Below are 26,173 nucleotides of genomic sequence, written 5' to 3'. Positions count from 1 at the left end.
CATCATCACCCCTCTCTCATTATGCAGGCACGCACACACACACACACACACACACACACACACAAGACAAAATAAAACTCCTAGCTCAAAGTAGGTTTTAGGATGATGTTAAAGGTCAAATACAGCTGTTTTTATCTCAATATCAATTAATCTCTGGCTAACAATTAAGTGCCTTACTGTGATTGCTTTCAATTAAAATGGTCAAAAAGAAACAAAAATAGCTTCTTAGCAAAGGGCAATTTCTCAAACAATAATTGAGCTTTTACTGTCTGGGAGTGGTCTGAGTGGGGAGGGGAAAACTGAAAATTAGCTGTTTATTGGCAGAGAGGTTTGGAACTCTTTCTTATTGGTCTATTAACTAATTTATCGCATGATATCACCATGAAAGGCCAAAACTCTATCCCAACAAAGGATGATATTTCAGGTGGTCTTTACAAACAACTCTTACACTAAAAGTGTAACGACTCTCGTCGTTGGTTGAAGGAGAGGAGGACCAAAACGCAGCGTGGTATGTATCCATATTTATTAGAATACTTTTCTAGACGAACAAAACAATAAACCAAACGAAACCAACGACGCTACAGTCCTGAACAAGAGAACAATGAAAAAACAATGAACGCACGAACAGGAACAATCACCCACAAACAAACAGTGAGAACAGCCTACCTAAATATGGTTCCCAATCAGAGACAACGTAAAACACCTGCCTCTGATTGAGAACCATATCAGGCTAGTTAGACAACCCTAAACCAAACATAGAAACACATAACATAGAATGCCCACCCAGCTCACGTCCTGACCAACTAAACAAGACTGAACAAAGGAAATAAGGTCAGGAACGTGACAAAAAGAGCGTTATCAGCATTTTCACCGTATTATTCTGACCCCATAGTGTGGAAATATAGATAAAACATAGGAAAATCAAGTTTTTGACATCAGGGGGCCTTTAAAACACTTCCCAGACAAACTCTTGAGTTTTTCTAAGATGGTAATCTTGACAGTTTGAGGTTTTGCAAAGGAATGATTGTGATGACACTCATTGACATTGTTGCAAATGATGGGGAATAACCAATCGCAATGAGGCATCGCCAGCTGTGAACTCTATAGCACGCTTCAGACAACCACGGTGAATGTGACTGTACATCAAATGTTGCAATGGTAAAACGTTTGATATAATTTCCACCTGACACGATCACTTTGTCTACTCTTAATTATTGCCTAACATGTTGGCATGCATAACCTTTTTGTTAACCAATTCTGATGGTTGTCAAATGTTTGACAACTGAATTTTGACAATATTACCATTATTGAGACACTCGTCACTCCTGTTTGACAACTCAAAATTGCTTTGGCACAGTACATCAAGTCACTTGCTGATAATGTTGCATACAACGTTGCGTACAACAAACATTTGAAAGGTCTATCATTTTCATCGAACCCAATCAAAGTTAACATAAGCCCTAGATGCCTTCAGTTGCCCATCTAATCTTTTTTTAACAATGTGATGTTGCACTCCAAAAGGATAACTTGAAATAACATGCTTTAGGTAATTAAATAATCGAAAGAAAAACTTGTTTATTTATTAGCGTAGTGGTTATTATTTAGGCATATCATGTGAAATCATTGAAATAGGCCTCGTGAAATCATTGAAATAGGCCTCATGTGAAATCATGTGAAATAGGCCTCGTGAAATCATTGAAATAGGCCTCATGTGAAATCATGTGAAATAGGCCTCGTGAAATCATTGAAATAGGCCTCATGTGAAATCATGTGAAATAGGCCTCGTAAAATTGTGTGAAATAGGCCTCATGTGAAATCCTGTGAAATAGGCCTCGTGAAATCATGTGAAATCCTTAGCTGCTACATCCATTTTTTTTTAACATAAATTAATGATAGATACCCATTGATTCTTGAAGAGTATAATTTATAAAATGCCTAATGGGCTTAGTTCAACTGTCGTAGCCCATCAGAACCCATAGCATTAGCTTGTTTGACTCCAATGTTTGTAAACCATGCAAATGGAAACAAACATTGTATAGCCTCAAAACATAGTTTAATTCTATACCATTGATACTGTATCGTTGATTGATATTCCTTGCATCCATACCTCTGTCGATAAATTCAAGCGTGATTACATTTCTCCAGGCCCATCTCTCCGTTTTTTTTTGACCAAAACAGGCGGGGAGTGTTTGTTGTTGTTTCAATGAAGGATTCTAACTTTCAAGTCTAAAGTCACGACTATCCTCCTGAGCTCAGACTCTGCTCATTCACTGGTACAATGCAGCTGAAATGGCTGTGCAGTCTGCGGTTTCCTCTGCTCATGCAGATATTAGTGTATTGGGGGAAACTGTGACTTCAAAATGGCTCTCTTTCTCTCTCTCTGGTAATGTCATTGTAATTACGTGACTCATCATGGTACCTCGTGATTTGTGCACATGTTGCTGCCACCGCAAGGGTGTCACAAATAATCTCTATTTCTCTCTCTCTCTCTCTTCACCCCCTTCTCTCCCCACTCTTTCTCTACAACCCCTTCTCTCCTCCCTCTCTCTCTCCCCCTTCTCTCTGTCTCCCCCCTCCCTCCAGGTCTCGGAGTGTAACTGGCCGTCCCGCCAGGCTCCAAGCCTGCACAATCTGTTTGCGGTGTGTAAGAACATGCACAACTGGCTCAAACAGAACCCCAAGAATGTGTGTGTCATCACCTGCTCGGTAAGACCAGACCCAAAGTTCTTATTCAGATTCACTTTCATTTTCTTCATGCTGTCCTTTTTCCTCTGTTCCTCTTCACTTGTTTGCACGCCATTTCTTTCGCTCCACCTCCCTACCTCCATCTCCTACACCCTTCTCCTTCCCTTCTTATTGTTGCCTCTGTCCTGAGAACCATCATTCAATTCAATACAATTCAAGGTGCTTTATTGGCGTGGGAAACATATGTTAACATTGCCAAAGCAAGTGAAGTAGATAATATACAAAAGTGAATCTCATTCACACGCATCCTCACTTCTTTCTTGTTTACACACCATTCCTCTCTCTCCCCATCTCTTCCTTCCATCTCCTCACCCTCCTCCTTCTATTGTTTCCTCCCTCCCGTCCTGGGTTTGTTTTGGGTTTGTCCTGGGTTTGTCCTGGGTTTGCGGGACTGCCTGACGTCCAAGGGAAACACAGCTTGGAGTACTTAGGCTGCTGTTTCAGCTTCAGTTTCCACTGAGCTATTTCACTGGCATTGCAGACCTTTAGCAAAGACAGATGGTCTCTGTGTTCAAGAGACAAGAGAACAATTGTGGACTACAGTAGAATATAACGACAAAAACCTGATTGTCCGTTTGCTGTAGCAAAATAATTATGGGTAGAGAAAGTATACATATTTAGAGGTGTGCTGTACATATGACTTAAGTACTACAGTACACTATGACTATGGAATGGAATGCTTTCCATCTTGCCGTGTGTGATTTTATTGTGCTTGGCAGTTTTATCAGCGTTGAGCAGTCACTTTGAGTATTTATGAGAGTTCTTCAAAATCTTTTCCAAAAACTTGAATGTTGCGTTGAAGCAAGAATGTATTTATAACTCTGGATATGTTTATTAAACAAAAAGAGACAGGAAATCTATTTATATACCGTCTGTTTACTAACACTCACAGTGGCAGCAGATACGTGATAAACTCTGCGTGTGGAGTCCCTGTTTAGTGCTTGTGGAGGAATAAGTAGATGTGGGGCTGAAAACACAACTCCTTGTCCCAGCAAAAACAGATCAGGGACCAGTCTACAGATATTGGCCATGCACAGGAAACATGGAATGGCTCTCCTAGTTTTTAGGAATCATGCATTGAGTTGTGTGAAGTGATGCACTGTAAAGCTTGCTGCAACTCTTTTTCATCTATTGCTCTCTCATTCACCCTCTTAAGGATGGGCGTGCTCCCTCGGGTGTGCTGGTCTGTGCCATGTTCTGCTTTTGCCACCTCTTCAGCAACCCAGTGCCCGCCATGCAGCTACTCAGCGCCAAGAGACCCGGCTCAGGCCTCTGGCCCTCACACCGGAGGTGCGTGTGTGTGTGTGTGTGTGTGCCTGTGTTTATACTGATTGATTGCCGTTAATTTCAATGGAAAACACAAGATTAGCAAAGTAAAATAAAATGATCTTCAGAAGGTATTCATACCCCTTGTCTTATTCCACATTTTGTTGTGTTACAGCCTGAATTCAAAATGTATGAAAAAAAATTTCTCACCCATCTACACACAATAGCCCATAATGATTAAGTGAAAACATGTTTTTAGAAATGTTTGAAAATGTCATAATTGATAATGAAATACAGAAATATCTTGTTTACATAAGTATTTACACCCCTGAGTCAATACTTTGTAGAACCCCGTTTGGCAGTGATTACAGCTGTGAGTCTCTAAGAGCGTTCCACACTTAGATTGTGCAACATTTGCCCATTATTCTTTTCAAAATTCTTCAAGATCTGTCAAATTGGTTGTTGATCCTGGCTAGAAAAGCATTTTCAGGTCTTGCCATAGATTTTCAAGTAGAAACTGTAACTTGTCCACTCAGGAACATTCACTGTCTTCTTGGTAAGCAACTCCAGTGTAGATTTGGCCTTGTGTTTTAGGTTATTGCCTCGCTGAAAGGTGAATTAATCTCCCAGTGTCTGGTAGAAAGCAGAATGAAGCAGGTTTTCATCTAGGATTTTGTATGTGCTTAGTGCCATTCCGTTTCTTATCCTGAAAAACTCCCCATTTCTTAAAGGTTACAAGCATACCCATAACATAATGCAACCACCACTATGCTTGAAAATATGGAGAGTGGTACTCAGTAATGTGTTGTATTGGATTTGCCCCAAACATAACACTTTGTACTCAAGTTAATTGCTTTGCCCCCAAAAAATTGGTATTACTATAGTGCCTTGTTGCAAACAAGATGCATGTTTTAGCATATTTTTATTCTGTACAGGCTTCCTTTTCACTCTATCAATTAGGTTAGTATTGTGGAGCAACTACAATGTAGGTTGATCCATCCACAGTTTTCTCCTATCACAGCCATTAAACATGGTGAAATCCCTGAGCAGTTTTCTTCCTCTCCGGCAACTGAGTCAGGAAGGACGCCTGTATCTCTGTAGTGGCTGGGTGTATTGATACTGTCACTCCCTGACCATAGAGAGCCCTTCGTTCTCTATGGTTTATTAGGTCAGGGCGTGACTAGGGGGTGTTCTAGTTCAATATTTCTATGTTGGTGTTTTGTATGGTTCCCAATTAGAGGCAGCTGGTAATCGTTGCCTCTAATTGGGGATCATATTTAGGTAGCCATTTTTCCCACCTGTGTTTGTGGGATATTGTTTGTGTTGGGGCTTGTTGCACCATGTAGTCACGGTGTGTTGCTTGTTTATTGTTTTGGTTTAAGAAGTTTCACTTTAAATAAATATGTGGAACTCAGGAAACGCTGCGCCTTGGTCCGTCGCTTATCAGCACCGTGACAGATACACCATCAAGAGTGTAATTAATAACTTCACCATAATCAAAGGGAAATTCAATGTCTGCTTTTTTTTACCCATCTGCTATACCAAAAGGTGCCTTTCTTTGTAAGGCATTGGAAAACCTCCCTGGTCTTTGTGGTTGAATTTGTGTTTGGAATTTGTGTTTGAAATTTCCTGCTCGGCTGAGGGACCTTACAGATAATTGTATGTGTGGGGTACAGAGATGAGGTAGCCATTCAAAAATCATGTTAAACACTATTATTGCACACAGTGTGTGTCCCTGCAACTTATGTGACTTGTTAAGCACAATTTTACTCCTGAATTTAACAGTTGAAGTCAGAAGTTTACATACACTTAGGTTGGAGTCATTAAAACTCGTTTTTCAACCTTCAACCACTTAACAAATTTCTTGTTAACAAACTATAGTTTTTGCAAGTCAGTTAGGACATCTACTTTGTGCACGACACCAGTAATGTTTCCAACAATTGTTTACAGACAAATTATTTCACTTATAATTCACTGTATCACAATTCCTGTGGGTCAGAAGTTTACATACACGAACTTGACTGTGCCTTTAAACAGCTTGGAAAATTCTGGAAAATTCTCATGGCTTCAGAAGCTTCTGATAGGCTAATTTACATAACTTGAGTCAATTTGAGGTGTACCTGTGGATGTATTTCAAGGCCTACCTTCGAACTCAGTGCATTTGCTTGACATCATGGGAAAATCAAAAGAAATCAGCCAAGACCTCCGAAAAATAATTGTAGACCTCCACAAGTCTGGTTCATCCTTGGGAGCAATTTCCAAACGCCTGAAGGTACAACGTTCATCTGTACAAACAATAGTACGCAAGTATAAACACCATGAGACCACGCAGCCGTCATCCCGCTCAGGAAGGAGACGCGCTCTGTCTCCTAGAGATGAATGTACGTTGGTGCGAAAAGTGCAAATCAGTCCCAGAACAAAAGCAAAGGAACTTGTGAAGATGCTGGAGGAAACAGGTACAAAAGTATCTATATCCACAATAAAACGAGTCCTATATCGACATAACCTGAAAGGCTGCTCAGCAAGAAAGAAGCCACTGCTCCAAAACCGCCATTAAAAAGCCAGACTACGGTTTGCAACTGCACATGGGGACAAAGATTGTATTTTTTTGAGAAATGTTTGGCCATAATGACCATTGTTTTGTTTGGAGGAAAAATGTGGATGCTTGCAAGCCGAAGAACACCATCCCAACCGTGAAGAACGGGGATGGCAGCATCATGTTGTGGGGGTGCTTTGCTGCAGGAGGGACTGGTGCACTTCACAAAATAGAAGGCATCATGAGGGAGGAAAATAATGTGGATATATTGAAGCAACATCTCAAGACATCAGTCAGGAAGTTAAAGCTTGGTCGCAAATGGGTCTTCCAAATGGACAATGACCCCAAGCATACTTCCAAAGTTGTGGCAAAATGGCGTAAGGACAACAAAGTCAAGGTATTGGAGTGGCCATCACAAAGCCCTGACCTCAGTGCTATAGAACATTTGTGGGCAGAACTGAAAAAGTGTGTACGAGGAAGGAGGCCTACAAACCTGACTCAGTTACACCAGCTCTGTTAGGAGGTATGGGCCAAAATTCACCCAACTTATTGTGGGAAGCTTGTGGAAGGCTACCTGAAACGTTTGACCCAAGTTAAACAATTTGAAGGCAATGCTACCGAATACTAATTGAGTGTATGTAAACTTCTGACCCACTGGGAATGTGATGAAAGAAATAAAAGCTGAAATAAATCATTCTCTCTACTATTATTCTGACATTTCACATTCTTAAAATGAAGTGGTGACTGACCCAACTGACCTAAGACAGGGAATTTCTACTAGGATTAAATTTCAGTAATTGTGAAAAACTGAGTTTAAATGTATTTGGCTAAGGTGTATGTAAACCTCCGACATCAACTGTATTTAGGCTTGCCAAAAAGGGGTTGAATACTTATTGACTCAAGACATTTCAGTTTTCATTCTAAATTAATTTGTAATTATTTTTGAAAAACATAATTCCACTTTGACATTAATGAGTATTTTGAATTCAGACTGTAACACAACAAAATGTGGAAAAAGTCAAGGGGTGTAAATACTTCCTGAAGGCACTGTAAACAGTCTTCTCCTCCCCGACTTTGGGTTTGGTCATGTTTAGATGGATGAACATAAAAACCTCCCTCCTCCTTTCTCCTCCCCCCTCCATTGCTCTCCTAAATCCTTTACGAGCCTATTTATTTTCCGATTGGCTGAGTCGCCGCAACACACACACCCCTCCTTGGTGACCTAACACCCACACAGCCAGCCGCTTGACCACAAAGCTGCCTCTCTATAACAAAGACTCCTTCATTCTTCAGTGCAAAAAGAGAGAGACTGGTGTATAAGGACAGTGGAAACCAAGCATCATCTTTGTTGGTGATTTGACGTTGTGTTTTTGAAGATGGGAATGCTTTTTATGCAAGAACATCCACACATAGCAGCGATTTCAAGTATATAACATTAAGAGGGATAGCTTTGTGATTTTCGAGCACAAAAATATCTTATCCCCTGTATTAATGTACATAGACAATGTTTGTTTTTAGGCAGTACTCAGCGCTTAGGGGAGTTTCATGTGTGTAACGTGACATACTCTTTCTCTCTCACGTCTCCAGGTACATAGGCTATGTGTGCAGTATGGTATCAGAGAAGCCCTCCCTGCCACACTCAAAGCCCCTGGTGGTCAAGGCGGTCACCATGAGTCCAGTACCCTGCTTCAACAAACAACGCATCGGCTGCAGACCTTTCTGTGAGGTCCTCATAGGGGAGACTAAGATCTTTTCTACAGCACAGGACTATGAGAGGATGCGGTAGGCACAGATGCAGACACAGATAAAGACAGACGGACACACAAAGACCTGGATTGTCACCTGATTTTGTTAATCCTGGATCCTCATGACTGGATTATCTAGTGCACTGAGTCAGAGACACATACACACACACCATCTCTGACTACCTCTCTCTTTTTCTCTTTCTCCTTCTTTCTGTCTGTCTCTCTCTCACCCCCCCCCCCCCCCTTTCTCAGAGAGCACAGGGTCCAGGATGGGAAGGTGGTCTTCCCTCTAGGTGTCAATGTCCAGGGTGATGTGGTCATCTCTGTCTATCATATGAGGAACACCATAGGAGGACGACTGCAGGCCAAGGTACAGTGTAAGGCCTAGCATGCTAACACAACACTGACGCACTGTTTGCCTGAGGCTGATGCCACACAAGCGCTTGTACGCGCGTACACCTGCATACACACACACACACTCGCATTTAAACGCACAGATGTGCATACACAAGGACACACACACACATACGCACATGTAAATAGTGCCACATATACACACAAATGCATACAGTTGGCCTTACTGTTTTGATTTTTGTTATCCTTGATGGCTTTTGTTTTTGCTTAGTTGTTTTCCTTCATTTTTCTCTATTTTTTTGTTGGTTATTACCAACATTGGGTGGGTGGTGGTTTTGGTTGGGTTGAAAGGGGATGGTGGCTTGGGGGGAGGGTGGGGGGTTGGGGGGTGGAGGGGAGGTTTTTCGGGGGGGGGGGGGGGGGGTCGCTCTGGTTGCTCCTGTGGGTCGCTCTGGATGGGAGTGTCTGCTGGATGACTGAATGTAATGTAATGTTGAGCGGCTTCAATGCAGGTAGATTGTATGTTTTAAAAATATATACAGTTGAAGTCGGAAGTTTACATACACTTAGGTCAGAGTCATTAAAACTTGTTTTTCAACCTATCCACACATTTCTTGTTAACAAACTGTAGTTTTGGCAAGTCGGTTAGGGCATGTACTTAGTGCATGACACAAGTCATTTTTCCAACAATTGTTTACAGATTTTTTCACTTATAATTCACTGTATCACAATTCCTGTGGGTCAGAAGTTTACATACACTAAGTTGACTGTGCCTTTAAACAGCTTGGAAAATTCCAGAAAATGATATCATGGCTTTAGAAACTTCTGATATGCTAATTGACATCATTTGAGTCAATTGGAGGTGTACCTGTGGATGTATTTCAAGGCATACCTTCGAACTCAGTGCCTCTTTGCTTGACATCATGGAAAAATCCAAAGAAATCAGCCAAGACCTCAGAAAAAGAATTGTAGACCTCCATAAGTCTGGCTCATCCTTGGGAGCAATTTCCAAACGCCTGAAGGTACCACGTTCATCTGTACAAACAATAGTACGCAAGTATAAACACCATGAGACCACGCAGCCGTCATACCGCTCAGGAAGGAGACGCATTCTGTTTCCTAGAGATGAACATACTTTGGTGCGAAAAGTGCAAATCAGTCCCAGAACAACAGCAAAGGACCTTGTGAAGATGCTGGAGGAAACAGGTACAAAAATATCTATATCCACAATAAAACGAGTCCTATATCGACATAACCTGAAAGGCCGTTCAGCAAGGAAGAAGCCACTGCTCCAAAACCGCCATTAAAAAGCCAGACTACGGTTTGCAACTGCACATGGGGACAAAGATTGTACTTTTTGGAGAAATGTCCTCTGGTCTGATGAAACAAAAATAGAACTGTTTGGCCGTAACGACCATCGTTATGTTTGGAGGAAAAAGGGGGAGGCTTTTGACTGTCTGTAAACAATTGTTGGAAAAATTACTTGTGTCATGCACAAAGTAGATGTCCTAACCGACTTGCCAAAACTATAGTTTGTTAACAAGAAATTTGTGGAGTGGTTGAAAAACTAGTTTTAACTCTAAGTGTATGTAAACTTCCTATTTCAACTGTATATACATATACACTGCCTTCGGAAAGTATTCAGACCCCTTGACCTTTTCCACATTTTGTTACGTTACAGCCTTATTCTAAAATGGATGAAATAAATAAAAATCCTCTCTACACACAATACCAAATTATGACAAATTATGACAAAATGAAAAACATAAATACCTCATTTACATAAGTATTCAGACCATTTGCTATGAGACTGAAATTGAGCTCAGATGCATCCTGTTTCCTTTGATCATCCTTGAGATGTTTCTACAACTTGATTGGAGTTCATCTCCGGTAAATTAAATTGATTGGACATAATTTGAAAAGGCACACACTTGCCTATATAAGGTCCCACAGTTGACAGTGCATGTCAGAGCCATGAGGTCGAAGGAATTGTCCATAGAGCTCTGAGACAGGACTGTGTCAAGGCACAGATCTGGGAAGGGTAACAATACATTTCTAAGCACACGGCCAAGACAATGCAGGAGTGGCTTCGGGTCAAGTCTCTGAATGTCCTTGAGTGGCCCAGCCAGAGCCTGGACTTGAACCCGATCTAACCTCTCTGGAGAGACATGAAACTAGCCGTGCAGCGACGCTCCCCATCCAACCTGACAGAGCTTGAGAGGATCTGCTGAGAAGAATGGGAGAAACTCCCCAAATACAGGTGTGCCAAGCTTGTAGTGTCATACCTATGAAGACTTGAGGCTGTAATCGCCGCCAAAGGGGCTTAAACAAAGTACAGGGTCTGAATATTAATGTAAATGTGATATTTCAGGTTTTTAATTGTAATAAATTTGCGAACATTTCTAAAAATGTGTTTTTGTCATTATTGGGTATTGTGTATAGATTAATGGGGGGGGAAACAATTTACTCAATTTCAGAATAAGGCTGTAATGTAACAAAATGTGGAAAAAGTCAAGGGGTTTGAATACTTTCCAAAGGCACTGTATATATATATATAGATATATAGATATATATATATATATATATATATGAAAAGACTGACCCTCACAGATGATGATATGCTATACTATGGGAGTTCCTGTGAGCTCTGATTTTATGAGACCGTATCCTGATACATTTGCATTTACAGACCGAGATTACGCTCCGGAAGATACTGTCACACTCTGACACGTTGACACACAAGGACGGATTACCACCTAATCGGACGGATTGTGTGAACCTGAAGGAACATAAACAAAGCACTAATGCATTCAGACTAAATTAGAAGTCTCCACAGTGTCATTGTTTGAGAAGACTTCCACTTCCTGAATCTAACTATGTGATTGCTGGTTGGTATTTGCAGGTGTCCAACACTCAGATACTCCAGATCCAGTTCCACACAGGCTTCATCGCTCCAGGGACAACCGTGTTAAAGTTTACAAAGTGAGCGACTCTCTCCTATGTCATCTGTACCTGTGAAGCATTAATATGTGAAATACTTGATATTGTTTTTTATGTCAGCGTATGTCATGATATGGACGTGGCTCTTGAAATAGTGAATGAAGAACTAACTAACTCTCTATCTGACACACACCACACACACACACACCTGTCTAGGCCGGAGCTGGATGCGTGTGACTCTCCAGAGAAGTACCCCCAACTGTTCCATGTGCTGGTGGACATTGAGGTGGAGGGTACAGACAAGCAGAAGGACCTGACCCCTCCCTGGGAACAGTTCCCTAATAAAGACCTGATCCCCAACGTGCTGTTCTCATGTCACCAAGAGCACCAGGACGCCCTCGCCATCGCAGGTAGGGTAGAGGGGTGGACAACACACAGACACACAGGCAGAGGCACGCGGGACAGATGGACACACACATATAGTGACAGTCACAGATACACTGTGTGAGTCCAGATGGAAACATACACACACACACACAGGCAAAGATGTTCACACAGATACACACACCAGGGTTTTCGTTAGCCTGCAATTGCCGGCTTTTGGCCGATCCAAAAAATGAAAATCCTCTCTCCAGAGATGTTCGATCGGGTTCAAGTCCAGGCTCTGGCTAGGCCACTCAAGGACATTCAGAGACTTGTCCCGAAGACACTCCTGCGTTGTCTTGGCTGTGTGCTTAGGGTCGTTGTCCTGTTGGAAGGTGAACCTTTGCCCCAGTCTGAGGTCCTGAGCGCTCTGGAGAAGGTTTTCATCAAGGATCTCTCTGTACTTTGTTCTGTTCATCTTTCCCTCGATCCTGACTAGTCTCCCAGTCCCTGCATTGAAAAACATCCCACAGCATGATGCTGCCACCACCATGCTTCACTGTAGGGATGGTACCAGGTTTCCTCCAAACATGACGCTTGGCATTCAGGCCAAAGACTTCAATCTTGGTTTCATCAAACCAGAGAATCTTGTTTCTCATGGTATGAGAGTCCTTTTGGTGCCTTTTGGCAAACTCCAAGTGGGCTGTCATGAGTCTTTTACTGAGGAGTGGCTTCCGTCTGGCCACTTTACTATAAAGGCCTGATTGGTGGAGTGCTGCAGAGATGGTTGTCCTTCTGGAAGGTTCTCCCATTTCCACAGATGAACTCTGGAACTCTGTCAGAGTGACCATCGGGTTCTTGGTCACCTCCCTGACCAAGGCCCTTCTCCCCTGATTGCTCAATTTGGGCGGGCGTCTAGCTCTAGGAAGAGTCTTGGTGGTTCCAAACTTCCATTTAAGAACGATGGAGGCCACTATGTTTTTGGGGACCCTCAATGCTGCAGAAATGTTTTGGTACCCTTCCCCAGATCTGTGCCTTGACACAATCCTGTCTCGGAGCTCTACCCACAATTCCTTCAACCTCATTGCTTGGTTTTTGCTCTGACATGCACTGTCAACTGTGGGACTTTATATAGACAGGTGTGTGCCTTTCCAAATCATGTCCAACATAGCTCAATTTCGAGTCTCATAGCAAAGGGTCTGAAAACGTATGTAAATAAGGTATTTCTAAAGTTACTTTTTTATAAATGTGCAAAAATGTCTAAAAACCTGTTTTCACACTGTAATTATGGGGTATTGTGTGTAGATTGATGAGGAAAAACTATTTTTGAATACATTTTAGAATAAGGCTGTAACGTAGCAAAATGTGGAAAAAGTCAAGGGGTCTGAATACTTTCTGAATGCACTGTATCTTCTCCACACACCCCTCCCCTTCTTGTTTCAACATTTTAAATTATACTTAAGTCACATTAACTTCACATATTTGAGATGTTTTTCACTGACAGCCGCAACTCAATAATCAGCTAGGCATATTGCCAAGCGCGCTGCCCAAATTACGGGTTTCCCAAATGGGCATAGGCCTATGAGCTTGTGTTTTGAAACAATCCACAGCAATTTTTTTCATAAGTAGCTAATGATCCTCGATTCCTCTGTGGTTAAATCATGCTTTCTGGTGAAGTATTTTATTTCTTTCTGTATAGACAGGAGTAATTATATAATTTTGGAAAATGTATTTCCCTTTACTTCCCTATTGGACCCTCCACTATGCCATTTCTCTCCTGTTGTATTGATTTTCATAATCAACTTTCTTTCGCTGTCCAGAAGCCAGAGGCACAATCCTAGTCATATTAGCAACTAGTTGTTGCATCTTTAGGTTCCCCCTCTTTCTAAGTTTCTAACGTACAGTATGGAACCGCCATAAGGTGCACAGTTTAGAATGGTGTTTTCCCAGGTGCATTGTTTAGAATGGTGTTTTCCCAGGTGCACTGTTTAGAATGGTGTTTTCCCAGGTGCACAGTTTAGAATGGTGTTTTCCCAGGTGCACTGTTTTAGAATGGTGTTTTCCCAGGTGCACTGTTTAGAAGGGTGTTTTCCCAGGTGCACTGTTTAGAATGGTGTTTTCCCAGGTTCACTGTTTTAAAATGGTGTTTTCCCAGGTGCACTGTTTTAGAAGGGTGTTTTCCCAGGTGCACTGTTTAGAAGGGTGTTTTCCCAGGTTCACTGTTTTAGAATGGTGTTTTCCCAGGTGCACTGTTTAGAAGGGTGTTTTCCCAGGTGCACTGTTTTAGAAGGGTGTTTTCCCAGGTTCACTGTTTTAGAAAGGTGTTTTCCCAGGTGCACTGTTTAGAAGGGTGTTTTCCCAGGTTCACTGTTTTAGAAGGGTGTTTTCCCAGGTGCACTGTTTTAGAAGGGTGTTTTCCCAGGTTCACTGTTTTAGAAGGGTGTTTTCCCAGGTGCACTGTTTAGAAGGGTGTTTTCCCAGGTTCACTGTTTTAGAATGGTGTTTTCCCAGGTTCACTGTTTTAGAAGGGTGTTTTCCCAGGTGCACTGTTTAGAAGGGTGTTTTCCCAGGTGCAATGTTTTAGAAGGGTGTTTTCCCAGGTGCACTGTTTAGAAGGGTGTTTTCCCAGGTGCACTGTTTTAGAAGGGTGTTTTCCCAGGTGCACTGTTTAGAAGGGTGTTTTCCCAGGTGCACTGTTTTAGAAGGGTGTTTTCCCAGGTGCACTGTTTAGAATGGGGTTTTCCCAGGTGCACTGTTTTAGAAGGGTGTTTTCCCAGGTTCACTGTTTTAGAATGGTGTTTTCCCAGGTGCACTGTTTTAGAAGGGTGTTTTCCCAGGTGCACTGTTTTAGAAGGGTGTTTTCCCAGGTGCACTGTTTAGAAGGGTGTTTTCCCAGGTTCACTGTTTTAGAAGGGTGTTTTCCCAGGTGCACTGTTTTAGAAGGGTGTTTTCCCAGGTGCACTGTTTAGAAGGGTGTTTTCCCAGGTGCACTGTTTAGAAGGGTGTTTTCCCAGGTGCATTGTTTAGAAGGGTGTTTTCCCAGGTGCACTGTTTTAGAAGGGTGTTTTCCCAGGTGCACTGTTTAGAAGGGTGTTTTCCCAGGTGCACTGTTTAGAATGGTGTTTTCCCAGGTTCACTGTTTTAGAAGGGTGTTTTCCCAGGTGCACTGTTTAGAAGGGTGTTTTCCCAGGTGCACTGTTTTAGAATGGTGTTTTCCCAGGTGCACTGTTTTAGAAGGGTGTTTTCCCAGGTGCACTGTTTAGAATGGTGTTTTCCCGCGAATTATATTTTGGAAAATGTTTTATTGGTTGCTTCATTACAGGAGTTGCATGTTCTGTTAAGATGAATTACCACAATCTAAATGTGATTTCTGTCATTCTGAGCACCGTGGGTGGACGCTCTAATGGGTTATGCACCCAATGCATATGGATCCGGCAAATTTCTCAAATGGGCGGTAAATTTGAATCTTCCCGGTCAAGTTGTCAAAAGGAAACCCTGACACGCACGAATGCAACATAGCGAATACACATACAACAGGACACAGATGAGCACGGCATTGATACAAGCGCTGACACAGAGGTACACACACTGTATGCTCCAAGACACACACATGCCCAGATGCACCGAGGTACACACGCAAATGGAAACTATGCACAATGACACAGATAGCTAAACATAGACAGACACTCATATGGCCACCGCTAACTGAGAGCTGCGGTTGACATTCTGTCTTAACCTAACATTGGTTTCATTCTCTCCTTCCAAGATGAGATGGAGGGACTGGACTTGGAGGGTAAGGTCTGGAGTAGAGGAGACCACAAAACACTCTTATTAAAAAAGGTGTTATCTAGAACCTAAAAGGGTTCTTCAGCTGTCCCCATAGGATAACCCTTTGAAAACCCCTTTTTGGTTCCAGGTATAACCCTTTTGAGTTCAATGTAGAACCCTTTCCAGAGAGGAAAGAGATACTAACTATTGTAGAGATACTAGCTATTGTAGTTAAAGGAAATCAGCTCCTTGTTAGAGGCAATATCCCCTGGGCGATGTTAGATTAGCTTTGTCACTCTGCTGTGGTGGCTAGCAAAATGCATACCTATAGCAAAGTTATATTTCCTGTTCTCCTGTAGAATACTTTGTGGGAAGCAAACCCATGTATTAAAGGAAGACCACGTTTTCCTGATGTGACCTACCTCTTATCTCTCTCCTCTCCCCCTCCCCTCTCTCCGTCCTCTGACCCGTGTAGAGCCGAGCCGGTCCCACAGTGGTTCAGATGGTCGCCCTCACGGGGAGGACAGTGAGCCGTCTGATGATGAAATGCTGTCCCTGTCCAGCCAGCAGAGCAACGTTAGCGGAGAGAGACATGGAGGGGCCCAGGCTGGCCCCAGGGCCCCCAAGAGACCAGAGCAGCCTCAGGCCCACGCCACTGCTCCTCCTCCCCCAGAAGAGATGGACCTCCTGGGCCTGGATGGTGCTGCTGTGAACCCCCCCTGCCCCAAACCCCAGCCCCCCACCACCAACACCACCACGGACCTCCTGGGGGATCTGTTCGGAGCCTCCCCCCAGCCCCCGCCTGGAAGTGGGCCCGCCTCGGCCCAGTCCACCCCCCAGAAAATAGCCCCTCCCTCCACCTCCCCTTGCCCCTCCCCAGGTACGTAGTCAATGGATATTATAACATACAGTTTAAGTCGGAAGTTTACATACACTTAGGTTGGAGTCATTAAAACTCGTTTTTCAACCACTCCACAAATTTCTTGTTAACAAACTATAGTTTTGGCAAGTCGGTTAGGACATCTACTTTGTGCATGACACAAGTTATTTTTCCAACAATTGTTTAATTCACTGTATCACAATTCCTGTTGGTCAGAAGTTTACATACACTAACTTGACTGTGGCTTTAAACAGCTTGGAAAATTCCAGAAAATGATGTCCTGGCTTTAGAAGCTTCTGATAGGCTAATTGACATAATTTGAGTCAATTGGAGGTGTACCTGTGGATGTATTTCAAGGCCTACCTTCAAACTCAATACCTCTTTGCTTGACATCAAGGGGAAATCACACCTCCACAAGTCTGGTTCATCACTGGGAGCAATTTCCAAACGCCTGAAGGTACCACGTTCATTCATCTGTACAAACAATAGCACGCAAGTATCAACACCATGGGACCACGCAGCCGTCATCCCGCTCAGGAAGGAGACGCGTTCTGTCTCCTAGAGATGAACGTACTTTGGTGCGAAAAGTGCAAATCAATCCCAGAATAACATCAAAGGACTTTGTGAAGATGCTGGAGGAAACGGGTACAAAAGTATCTCTCTCCACAGTTAAACAAGTCCTATATCGACATAACCTGAAAGGCCGCTCAGCAAGGAAGAAGCCACTGCTCCAAAACAGCCATAAAAAAGCCAGACTACAGTTTGCAACTGCACATGGGGACAAAGATCGTACTTTTTGGAGAAATGTCATCTGGTCTGACGAAACAAAAATATAACTTCTTGGCCATAATGACCATCATTATGTTTGGAGGAAAAAGGGGGATGCTTGCAAGCCGAAGAACACCATCCCAACCGTGAAGCACGGGGGAGGCAGCATCATGTTGTGGGGGTGCTTTGCTGCAGGATGGACTGGTGCACTTCACAAAATAGATGGCATCATGAGGGAGGAAAATGATGTGGATATATTGAAGCAACTTCTCAAGACATCAGTCAGGAAGTTGAAGCTTGGTCGCAAATGGGTCTTCCAAATGGACAATGACCCCAAGCATACTTCCAAAGTTGTGGCAAAATGGCTTAAGGACAACAAAGTCAAGTTATTGGAGTGGCCATCACAAAGCCCTGACCTCAATCCTACAGAAAATTTGTGGACAGAACTGAAAAGGCGTGTGCGAGCAAAGATGCCTACAAACCTGACTCAGTTACACCAGCTCTGTCAGGAGGAATGGGCCAAAATTCACCCAACTTATTGTGGGAAGGTTGTGGAAGGCTAATAAATCATTCTCTCTACTATTATTCTGACATTTCACATTCTTAAAATAAAGTGGTGATCCTAACTGACCTAAGACAGGGCATTTTTACTAGGAATTCAGCAATTGTGGAACTGAGTTGAAATGTATTTGGCTAAGGTGTATGTAAACTTCCGACTTCAACTGTACATAGTTGCTGATCAACTCAATTAAAATCAAATTGTACTTGTCACCTGCGCCGAATAAAACGGGTGTAGACCTTACCATGAAATGCTTACTTACAGGCCTTTAACCAACAATGCAGAATAAATAAAAAAATGTATTAAGAAAATAATGAATATAAAATAAAGTAAGAAAAAAAGTAACACAACAAAATAATAATAACGAGGCTATATACAGGGGGTACCGGTACAGGTTAGTTGAGGTAATGTGTACATGTACTGTAGTTAGGGGTAAAGTGACTATGCATAGGTAAATAGCAAGTAGCAGCAGTGCAAAAGTCTGTGTAGACATTTGATTAACTGCTTAGCAGTTTTATGGCTTGCGGGTAGATGCTGTTAAGGAGCTTTTTGGACCTAGACTTGGTGCTCCGGTACCACTTGCTGTGTGGTAGCAGAGATAGTCTATGACTAGGGTGGCTGACGTCTTTGACAATTTTTAGGGCCTTCCTCTGACACCGCCTGGTATAGAGGTCCTGGATGGCAGGAAGCTTGGCCGCAGTGATGTACTGGGCCGTACGCACTAACCTCTGTAGCACCTTACGGTCGGATGCCGAGCAGTTGCCATACTAAGTGGTGTTGCAACCAGTCAGGATGCTCTCGATGGTGCAGCTGTAGAACCTTTTGAGGATCTGAGGACCCATGCCAAATCTGTTCAGTCTCCTGAGGGGGAATAGGCGTTGTCGTGCCCTCTTCACGACTGTCTTGTGTTTGGACCATAATAGTTCGTTGGTGATGTGGACACCAAGGAACTTGAAGCTCTCGACCCATTCCACTAAAGCCCTGTCAATGTGAATGGGGTTATGCTCGGCCCTCCTTTTCCTGTGGTCCACACTCAGCTCTTTTGTCTTGCTCACATTGAGGGAGAGGTTGTTGTCTGACCTCCTCCCTATAGGCTGTCTCATCGTTGTCAGTGATCAGGCCTACCACCGCTGTGCCGTCGGCAAACTTAATGATGGTGTTGGAGTCGTGGGTGACCACGCAGTGAATTCAGGTTTATTTGTCTGTTCTTTATTTTATTTTCTTGCAGATGTGTACATAGTATGTGTATCTATCTGTATCCTATGCCTGCCAGAAATAAGTGACTGTCCAAGATAAATAAAATGTATTGAATTGAATTGAATAGTAAAGTAATGGTTTATGCTTTTCTCTCTGCCCACCCAGCGTTCGACCCATTTGGGGCGGGTCCGATGCCCAAGCCCCAGGAGCTGATGGGTTCCTTCCGGGGTCCAGCAGGTAACCTTGGTAACCGGGGGCTGCCTGCCCCCCTCCTGCATGCAGCTCGCTCTCCGTCCCCCACTATGCAGAACACTGGCAAGGGTGATGGCATGACTACACTGCATCTGTAGAGGCACTATCTATCCACTAACGTTTCTCACTATCCACTTCTTTACACTGGTACTCTGTTGCTTTAGCCAAACTTTTGTGTTGGGTTATGTACTGCATATGCATGCACATAATGTGTGATGATCAATGGGAATTTAAGCTGCAGGTTTTGAGGGAGATGTGAATGGAATGGATCTTGTATGGTTACAGTTATTGCTATTGGTATTGGTATGGTTCCACTCTTAGTTGGGTAGCCTAACGGCAATGGTAATAATGTGGTTATGATTTGTGGTATGGTTATATGTCTGTGTGTGATGGTAGCATGACCTCGTCTCCTTCCTCCGATTGTCTGTTAGGCGTGTCTGTCACTGATGTTTCTGTGCTCTGATAGGACGGAGCTCCCCAGTCCCGCCCACCACCCCTGTGGTCACCATTCAGCAGCCTCCCAACGCCATGGGAGGATGGGACTGGAACAAGTCTGCAGCTCCAGGTAAACTCTACTGATGTGCAACATCTGCAGAGGCACTGGTCTGAGAACATAGGAACTACCATCTGCCACGAACAACAGAGAGCTATGGCATGCTATCTATCATCCAGCATATTGTTTCACCATAAGCAAGCAAGCATGTGTTAATAGTGCCCTCTACTGGTGCTCATGAGAATCACATTCATATAACGGCAGTGCCTACTGTACTGTACAGTATTTCAACTGTGTTGTTGTGAATTCTGTGTTAGGAGGGGGGTTCAGTATGGGCAGTAAGTCAGCCAGTACCAGTCCTACCGGGTCAGTCCACAGCACCCCCACACACCAGGCCAAACCCAAGACCCTGGACCCCTTCGCTGATATTGGAAACCTGGGGGGCAGTCTGGGAGGTCAGTGAAGGCTTTCAATACTGTACTAACAGATGCTTTAAAATATGTCATGTCATGTTACGTTATGTTATGCTGGTTGTGTTATGACAGTTATGTTATAGATAGATAACTTCATTCTCTGTGTTGAACTTTCCTCCTTATACCTCGGTTTATAGGAGGCTCTGGCTTCTCCAGTAAGCCTACCACCCCTACAGGCACCACCCCTGCCTTCCCACCCACGGGCTCCCCCTCACGGCCTCCTCCCTCGCCCCAGCACGGTGGGGGCTGGCAGGCTAACACAGGCTTCCCCTCCTGGCAGCCCGGTGGTGGAGGGCAGGCAGGGTGGCAGCCCCAACCCCAGGGTCAGGGTGGCCCGCCCTCCCAGGCCAAACCCAGCCCCAGCCACTCCATGCCGCACACCTCCCCCTCCAACAGACCCAACTACAACATCAGCTTCTCTGCCATGGGAGGAGGGGCTGCTCCCAATGCAGCCGGGAAACCACAGCCCAACATGGGTGAGTCAGTGGGAGACTGGGAGGCTGGTTGTAATCATACTGGGATGGATAGACTGTTGGGTTGTTTTTCCCCCAAAATAACACGTGTTGCTCTTGATTAATGGACAAATGTGCCACCTGAAACGGACCTGTACGCATGTGATTTGTGCTGGTAGTCATTCATCATAAGACTGCACATATACTGTTTTGTCAGCGGGATGAGAGAAGATGTTACGTTCTCCCTCCCAGGTACCAAGCCCAAAGTTGCAACGGCTAACTTCGATGACCTGCTGTCTGGCCAAGGCTTTGCTGGAGCCAAAAAGAAGGAAGGTCCCAGGACAATAGCAGAGATGAGGAAGGAGGAGATGGCTAAAGAGATGGACCCCGAGAAACTCAAGGTAGTCAGTGGCCAATCACTAGCCTTGGACCAAGAGTTGGAGAATTCTGTGAAGATACAGTAGGACTACAGGGGGGAAGGGAGTCAACTGTTGGCCCTCTGTAGCTCAGTTGGTAGAGCATGGCGCTTACAATGCCAGGATAGTGGGTTTGATTCCCAGGACCACCCACATGTAAAATGTATGCACGCATCACTGTAAGCTGATTAACATAAAAATGTCTGCTAAATGGCATATATTATTAGAGCCTCTTTAGACAGCCAGAGAAAAAACAGCTGAAGATTTGGAAGAAGGCTTGTGAGATCTTTGTTGTGTTGGTGGGACTCCTGTTTATCTGACCCTGGCTCTCCCCTCTCTACCCCCAGATTCTGGATTGGATCGAGGGCAAGGAGCGTAACATCCGGGCCTTGCTGTCCACCATGCACACAGTGCTCTGGGAGGGGGAGACCCGCTGGAAGCCTGTAGGCATGGCTGACCTGGTGACCCCAGAGCAGGTCAAGAAGGTTTACCGCAAAGCCGTGCTGGTGGTCCATCCAGACAAGGTGAGATGGAAGGGAGAGGTTTACATTACACACAGTGTAACACATACGTACGCAAGCAAGCACACACGCATGCATTTACAAGTTTCCACTCTCACACCCACACGCACACACATCAGGGTTTCCGTTAGGAAAATGTGGCTCCGGACATTTGACCGGCAACATTTTAATTTACTGGACATTTGAGAAATTGACCAGACCCATATGCATTGGGGCGTCCACCCACAGTGCTCAGAATGATAGAAATCACATTTAGATTATGGTAATTCATCTTAACAGAACATGCAACTTTGGGAGATCTTCTTACCGAATTCCGATACGCACCTTGAAGATGTTAGAATAACTGGCCACATTTACTTTTTTCTCAGCCAACTAGACAAGTAACGAATAGCAAAAACACTAGCCTCTGCTGTTTGGGCTTTCTGCTATTCCCCATAGTAGAAAAGTTGACCTATTCCATTGGTCAACTTGTCGAGAAAGAAATAGCCCATTCCAAACAAACTCTGGGACAGTTGTGGGACTATAGATCATAAAATAAAATAAATGTGTTTAAAGCTATGAGGCTGATGCAACAGATCAGAACCTTTAGCTTAAAATGTTGATAAACTAAACTGAGCAAAAAAAGAAATGTCCTCTCACTGTCAACTGCATTTATTTTCAGCAAATTTAACATGTGTAAAAATTGTATGAACATAACAAGATTCAACAACTGAGACATAAAATGAACAAGTTCCAAAGACATGTGACTAACAGAAATGGAATAATGTGTCCCTGAACAAAGGGGGGGTCAAAAGTAACAGTCAGTATCTGGTGTGGCCACCAGCTGCATTAAGTACTGCAGTGCATCTTCTCCTCATGGACTGCACCAGATTTGCCAGTTCTTGCTGTGAGATGTTACCCCACTTTTCCACCAAGGCACCTGCAAGTTTCCCGGACATTTCTGGGGGGAATGGCCCTAGCCCTCACCCTCCGATCCAACAGGTCCCAGATGTGCTCAATGGGATTGAGACCCGGGCTCTTCGCTGGCCATGGCAGAACCCTGACATTCCTGTCTTGCAGGAAATCACGCACAGAACGAGCAGTATGGCTGGTGGCATTGTCATGCTGGAGGGTCATGTCAGGATGAGTCTGCAGGAAGGGTACCACATGAGGATGTCTTCCCTGTAACGCACAGCGTTGAGATTGCCTGCAATGACAACAAGCTCAGTCCGATGATGCTGTGCGTTACAGGGACCCTCCACCTCGATCCCGCTCCGGAGTACAAGCCTCGGTGTAACGCTCATTCCTTCGATGATAAACGCGAATCCGACCATCACCCCTGGTGAGACAAAACCCCAACTCGTCAGTGAAGAGCACTTTTTGCCTGTCCTGTCTGGTCCAGCGACGGTGGGTTTGTGCCCATAGGCGACGTTGTTGCCGGTGATGTCTGGTGAGGACCTGCCTTACAACAGGTCTACAAGCCCTCTGTCCAGCCTCTCTCAGCCTATTGCGGACAGTCTGAGCACTGATGGAGGGATTGTGCATTCCCTGGTGTAACTCGGGCAGTTGTTGTTGTCATCCTGTACCTGTCCCACAGGTGTGATGTTCAGATGTACCGATCCTGTGCAGGTGTTACACGTGGTCTGCCACTGCGAGGACGGTCAGCTGTCCGTCCTGTCTCCCTGTAGCGCTGTCTTAGGCATCTCACAGTACGGACATTGCAATTTATTGCCCTGGCCACATCTGCAGTCCTCATGCCTCAGGCACATTCACAGGGACCCTGGGCATCTTTCTTTTGGTGTTTTTCAGTCAGTAGAACGGCCTCTTTAGTGTCCTAAGTTTTCATAATTGTGACCTTAATTGCCTAACATCTGTAAGCTGTTAGTGTCTTAACGACCATTCCACAGGTGCATTTTCATTAATTCTTTATGGTTAATTTTATTTAACAAGGAAAGTCAGTTAAGAACAAATTCTTATTTACAATGACGGCCTAGGAACAGTGGGTTAACTGCCTTGTTCAGGGGCAGAACGACAGATTTTTACCTTGTCAGCTCGGGGATTCGATCTAGCAAACTTTTTGTTTACTTGCCCAATGCTCTAACCATTAGGCTACCTGCCGCCACTTGAACAAGCATTGTAAACAGTGTTTAAACCCTTTACATTGAAGATCTGTGATGTTATTTGGATTTTTACGAATTATCTTTGAAAGACAGGGCCCTGAAAAGGGGACGTTTCTTTTTTTGCTGAGTTTATTATTTCTTCACATTATAAGCTCAGCAATGCACACAAGGCGGTAGGCTACGCGCGAATGTTCGTTCCATAATGCAATTAGCGGAAAAACACAGTTGTCAAAAGCGCACCAAAATTATACTTCATTGCATTCTATTTATTGCTTTAGTAAGCAGTAGGCATTTCGAATGAAATGTGGAGTGGAGCTTTATACTATGGTTACGTGATGATATCAGTACCTTCCAAATGATTCGGCAATCATCGTTTATTTGAAAAATATTCAGTCAACATTTCCATCACCATTTGTTGCAACAAAGAAAGGTTGACAAAAGAAATCCACCCCTGTTGAACGGATCCAATTTTTTTTTCAATCTTTAGAACATTTCTTCTATAGCTGCCGTTTTCCATTACACATCGCAATACATTTTTTGGTGACATTGCTTTTGGCGGATAAACCTGGGTCAATAGGAACCTTGCCTACTGATTGATGTTTTTTTCCCCCATCTTCCCCTCTCCCAGGCCACGGGACAGCCCTATGAACAATATGCCAAGATGATTTTCATGGAGCTGAATGACGCCTGGTCAGAATTTGACAGCCAAGGACAAAAAGCACTCTACTGAGCTGATAGAAAACGAGAGAGAGAAAGCGAGACTGAGTTCCTGCCCACCCACCCCTGACCCCTCCGTGAACAGTAATCAAGCTCCCACCAGATGTGTGACTCCCGCCTCCTTCTCTTCTCTTTACTGTCCCGTGGACTCCATAGAGACTTCAGTAGCCAGACTAACAGTGTAATAACCGTGTCAGAAAAAGATCTGCCTACCCACCTATCTTATGTATCTGGTGGCAGCACTGTCCAACAAGAACTGTTCAATGCTGTCCTACGTGTCCTAGTCCTGAACCAAGCAACGCAGAGTCATCCAGCTGTCTATGGAGACACATCACCAAATAGTGATACTGTCCACCTAATACACCGGACACGGGTGATAATGACATACCTGTAGTCACAGTGTGGTTAGTCACAGGTGCTGTGTAACAGCCAGGATATGACTGTATGAACTATAATCGCCAAGGAAGATGTTAACAATGTTTTACTGTCAAATAACAACAAAAGAGACTCGGTGTTTCAAAAAAGCACAACTGGCTGGTTCTTGTGTTTACTTATCCTCCCGTCTTAGAAAGGTGCAGTACGTCTTTAGGTTAGTCTGGTGACTCGTTTGCAGCCTATAGTCACTCGAAAGGTACTCATTCTCATCTCTACAGTCACTGTCCGGTGTCTACAGTCTCGTAGGAACCAGGATGTAAAATATATCATACAATAATTCCATATCACACTACTGTACTTATCTAAGAACCAACCTGCTGCTGCTAGTGTTTTATCAGGCTTATCAACACCATTAGTAGTGTATTTACTTTTAATGATGTTAACTTATTTACTTGTACTATCGGATGTTTGTGTCATACTGTGAGGCTTATTTCTATTTTGATCCCTCGCAAAGAAGAACTGGTGTTTTATTTTGGAGAATGTTTAGTAAAATACAGTAGGGTCCTCTCCTATCCCTCTGCTGTCTCTCTCGGAAGCCTCTGCTATTGAATCACGAGCGATATGACGTTTTAACCGAAGGGCACACGTCGCTGATGCCGTTTTGCAGATGGGTGTCTGAATATGGTATCTGATGTATGACAAATAACCCATTAAGCAATTTTATGTACATGTGCATCTGCTTTAGTAAGAGGTCCCCCCCCCCCCCCCCCCCCCCCCTGTTTGTTTGAAGCATATGTTTTCTGCATGCACTGACTGGGACCACTTATTGAAGGACTTGGACTGTATCTTACTGCATATGGTGGCACATCACTTCATAATACATGCCTTTGATACTGGCGTTTTGTTAGACTACTATCCAGACCCTAACATGGAGCCATCTATCCCTCATCTGTGTATCAGCACTCCGAAAGGATTTCATGAAAACATACAATACCTGACATGTACAGCTACGTCTTAACATACTGAAAACAATGTTTCAGCAAGGCTTGTCCTCTCTGTCTGTGTGGACCATTTTAGCTAAACGAGAACAAGAGAGACACCGCACATCTATTTCATCTGATACAACCACTCACTTGTTTTTTTTTCTCCGCTTGCATACTGACATTGTCAAGTCTACTGGTTTCCATCCTTTGTGAAATGGCACCGCCTGGGTTGTGGACTAGCGTGTGCACTGACTGACCACTGAGCAGTGCA

At 43.9% G+C, this 26,173-nt stretch overlaps 1 protein-coding gene across 4 annotated transcripts in view; it reads left to right on the top strand.

Annotated features, from left to right (window-relative positions):
• The window catches only part of LOC120052655 (putative tyrosine-protein phosphatase auxilin), a 62,347-nt gene extending 36,659 nt beyond the window's left edge, over positions 1-25,688 (top strand). For 3 of the 4 annotated variants that reach the window (XM_038999700.1, XM_038999697.1, XM_038999696.1), the window contains 14 exons: positions 2,584-2,706; positions 3,902-4,035; positions 8,135-8,329; positions 8,545-8,662; positions 11,549-11,628; positions 11,803-11,996; positions 16,193-16,597; positions 19,287-19,442; positions 19,840-19,938; positions 20,184-20,321; positions 20,477-20,815; positions 21,044-21,192; positions 21,555-21,731; positions 24,456-25,688. In XM_038999700.1, coding sequence (XP_038855628.1) covers positions 2,584-2,706; positions 3,902-4,035; positions 8,135-8,329; positions 8,545-8,662; positions 11,549-11,628; positions 11,803-11,996; positions 16,193-16,597; positions 19,287-19,442; positions 19,840-19,938; positions 20,184-20,321; positions 20,477-20,815; positions 21,044-21,192; positions 21,555-21,731; positions 24,456-24,557 — 2,409 coding nt within the window. In that variant the 3' untranslated portion in view covers positions 24,558-25,688. The remainder of the gene's footprint in view (positions 1-2,583; positions 2,707-3,901; positions 4,036-8,134; positions 8,330-8,544; positions 8,663-11,548; positions 11,629-11,802; positions 11,997-16,192; positions 16,598-19,286; positions 19,443-19,839; positions 19,939-20,183; positions 20,322-20,476; positions 20,816-21,043; positions 21,193-21,554; positions 21,732-24,455) is intronic. The other variant, XM_038999699.1, reaches the window with a different exon arrangement.
• The last annotated feature ends 485 nt before the right edge of the window (positions 25,689-26,173 follow it).

This window comes from Salvelinus namaycush, chromosome 8 (assembly GCF_016432855.1).
Source record: "Salvelinus namaycush isolate Seneca chromosome 8, SaNama_1.0, whole genome shotgun sequence".
NCBI classification, from domain to species: domain Eukaryota; kingdom Metazoa; phylum Chordata; class Actinopteri; order Salmoniformes; family Salmonidae; genus Salvelinus; species Salvelinus namaycush.
This window is presented reverse-complemented; position numbering and strand designations above follow the sequence as displayed.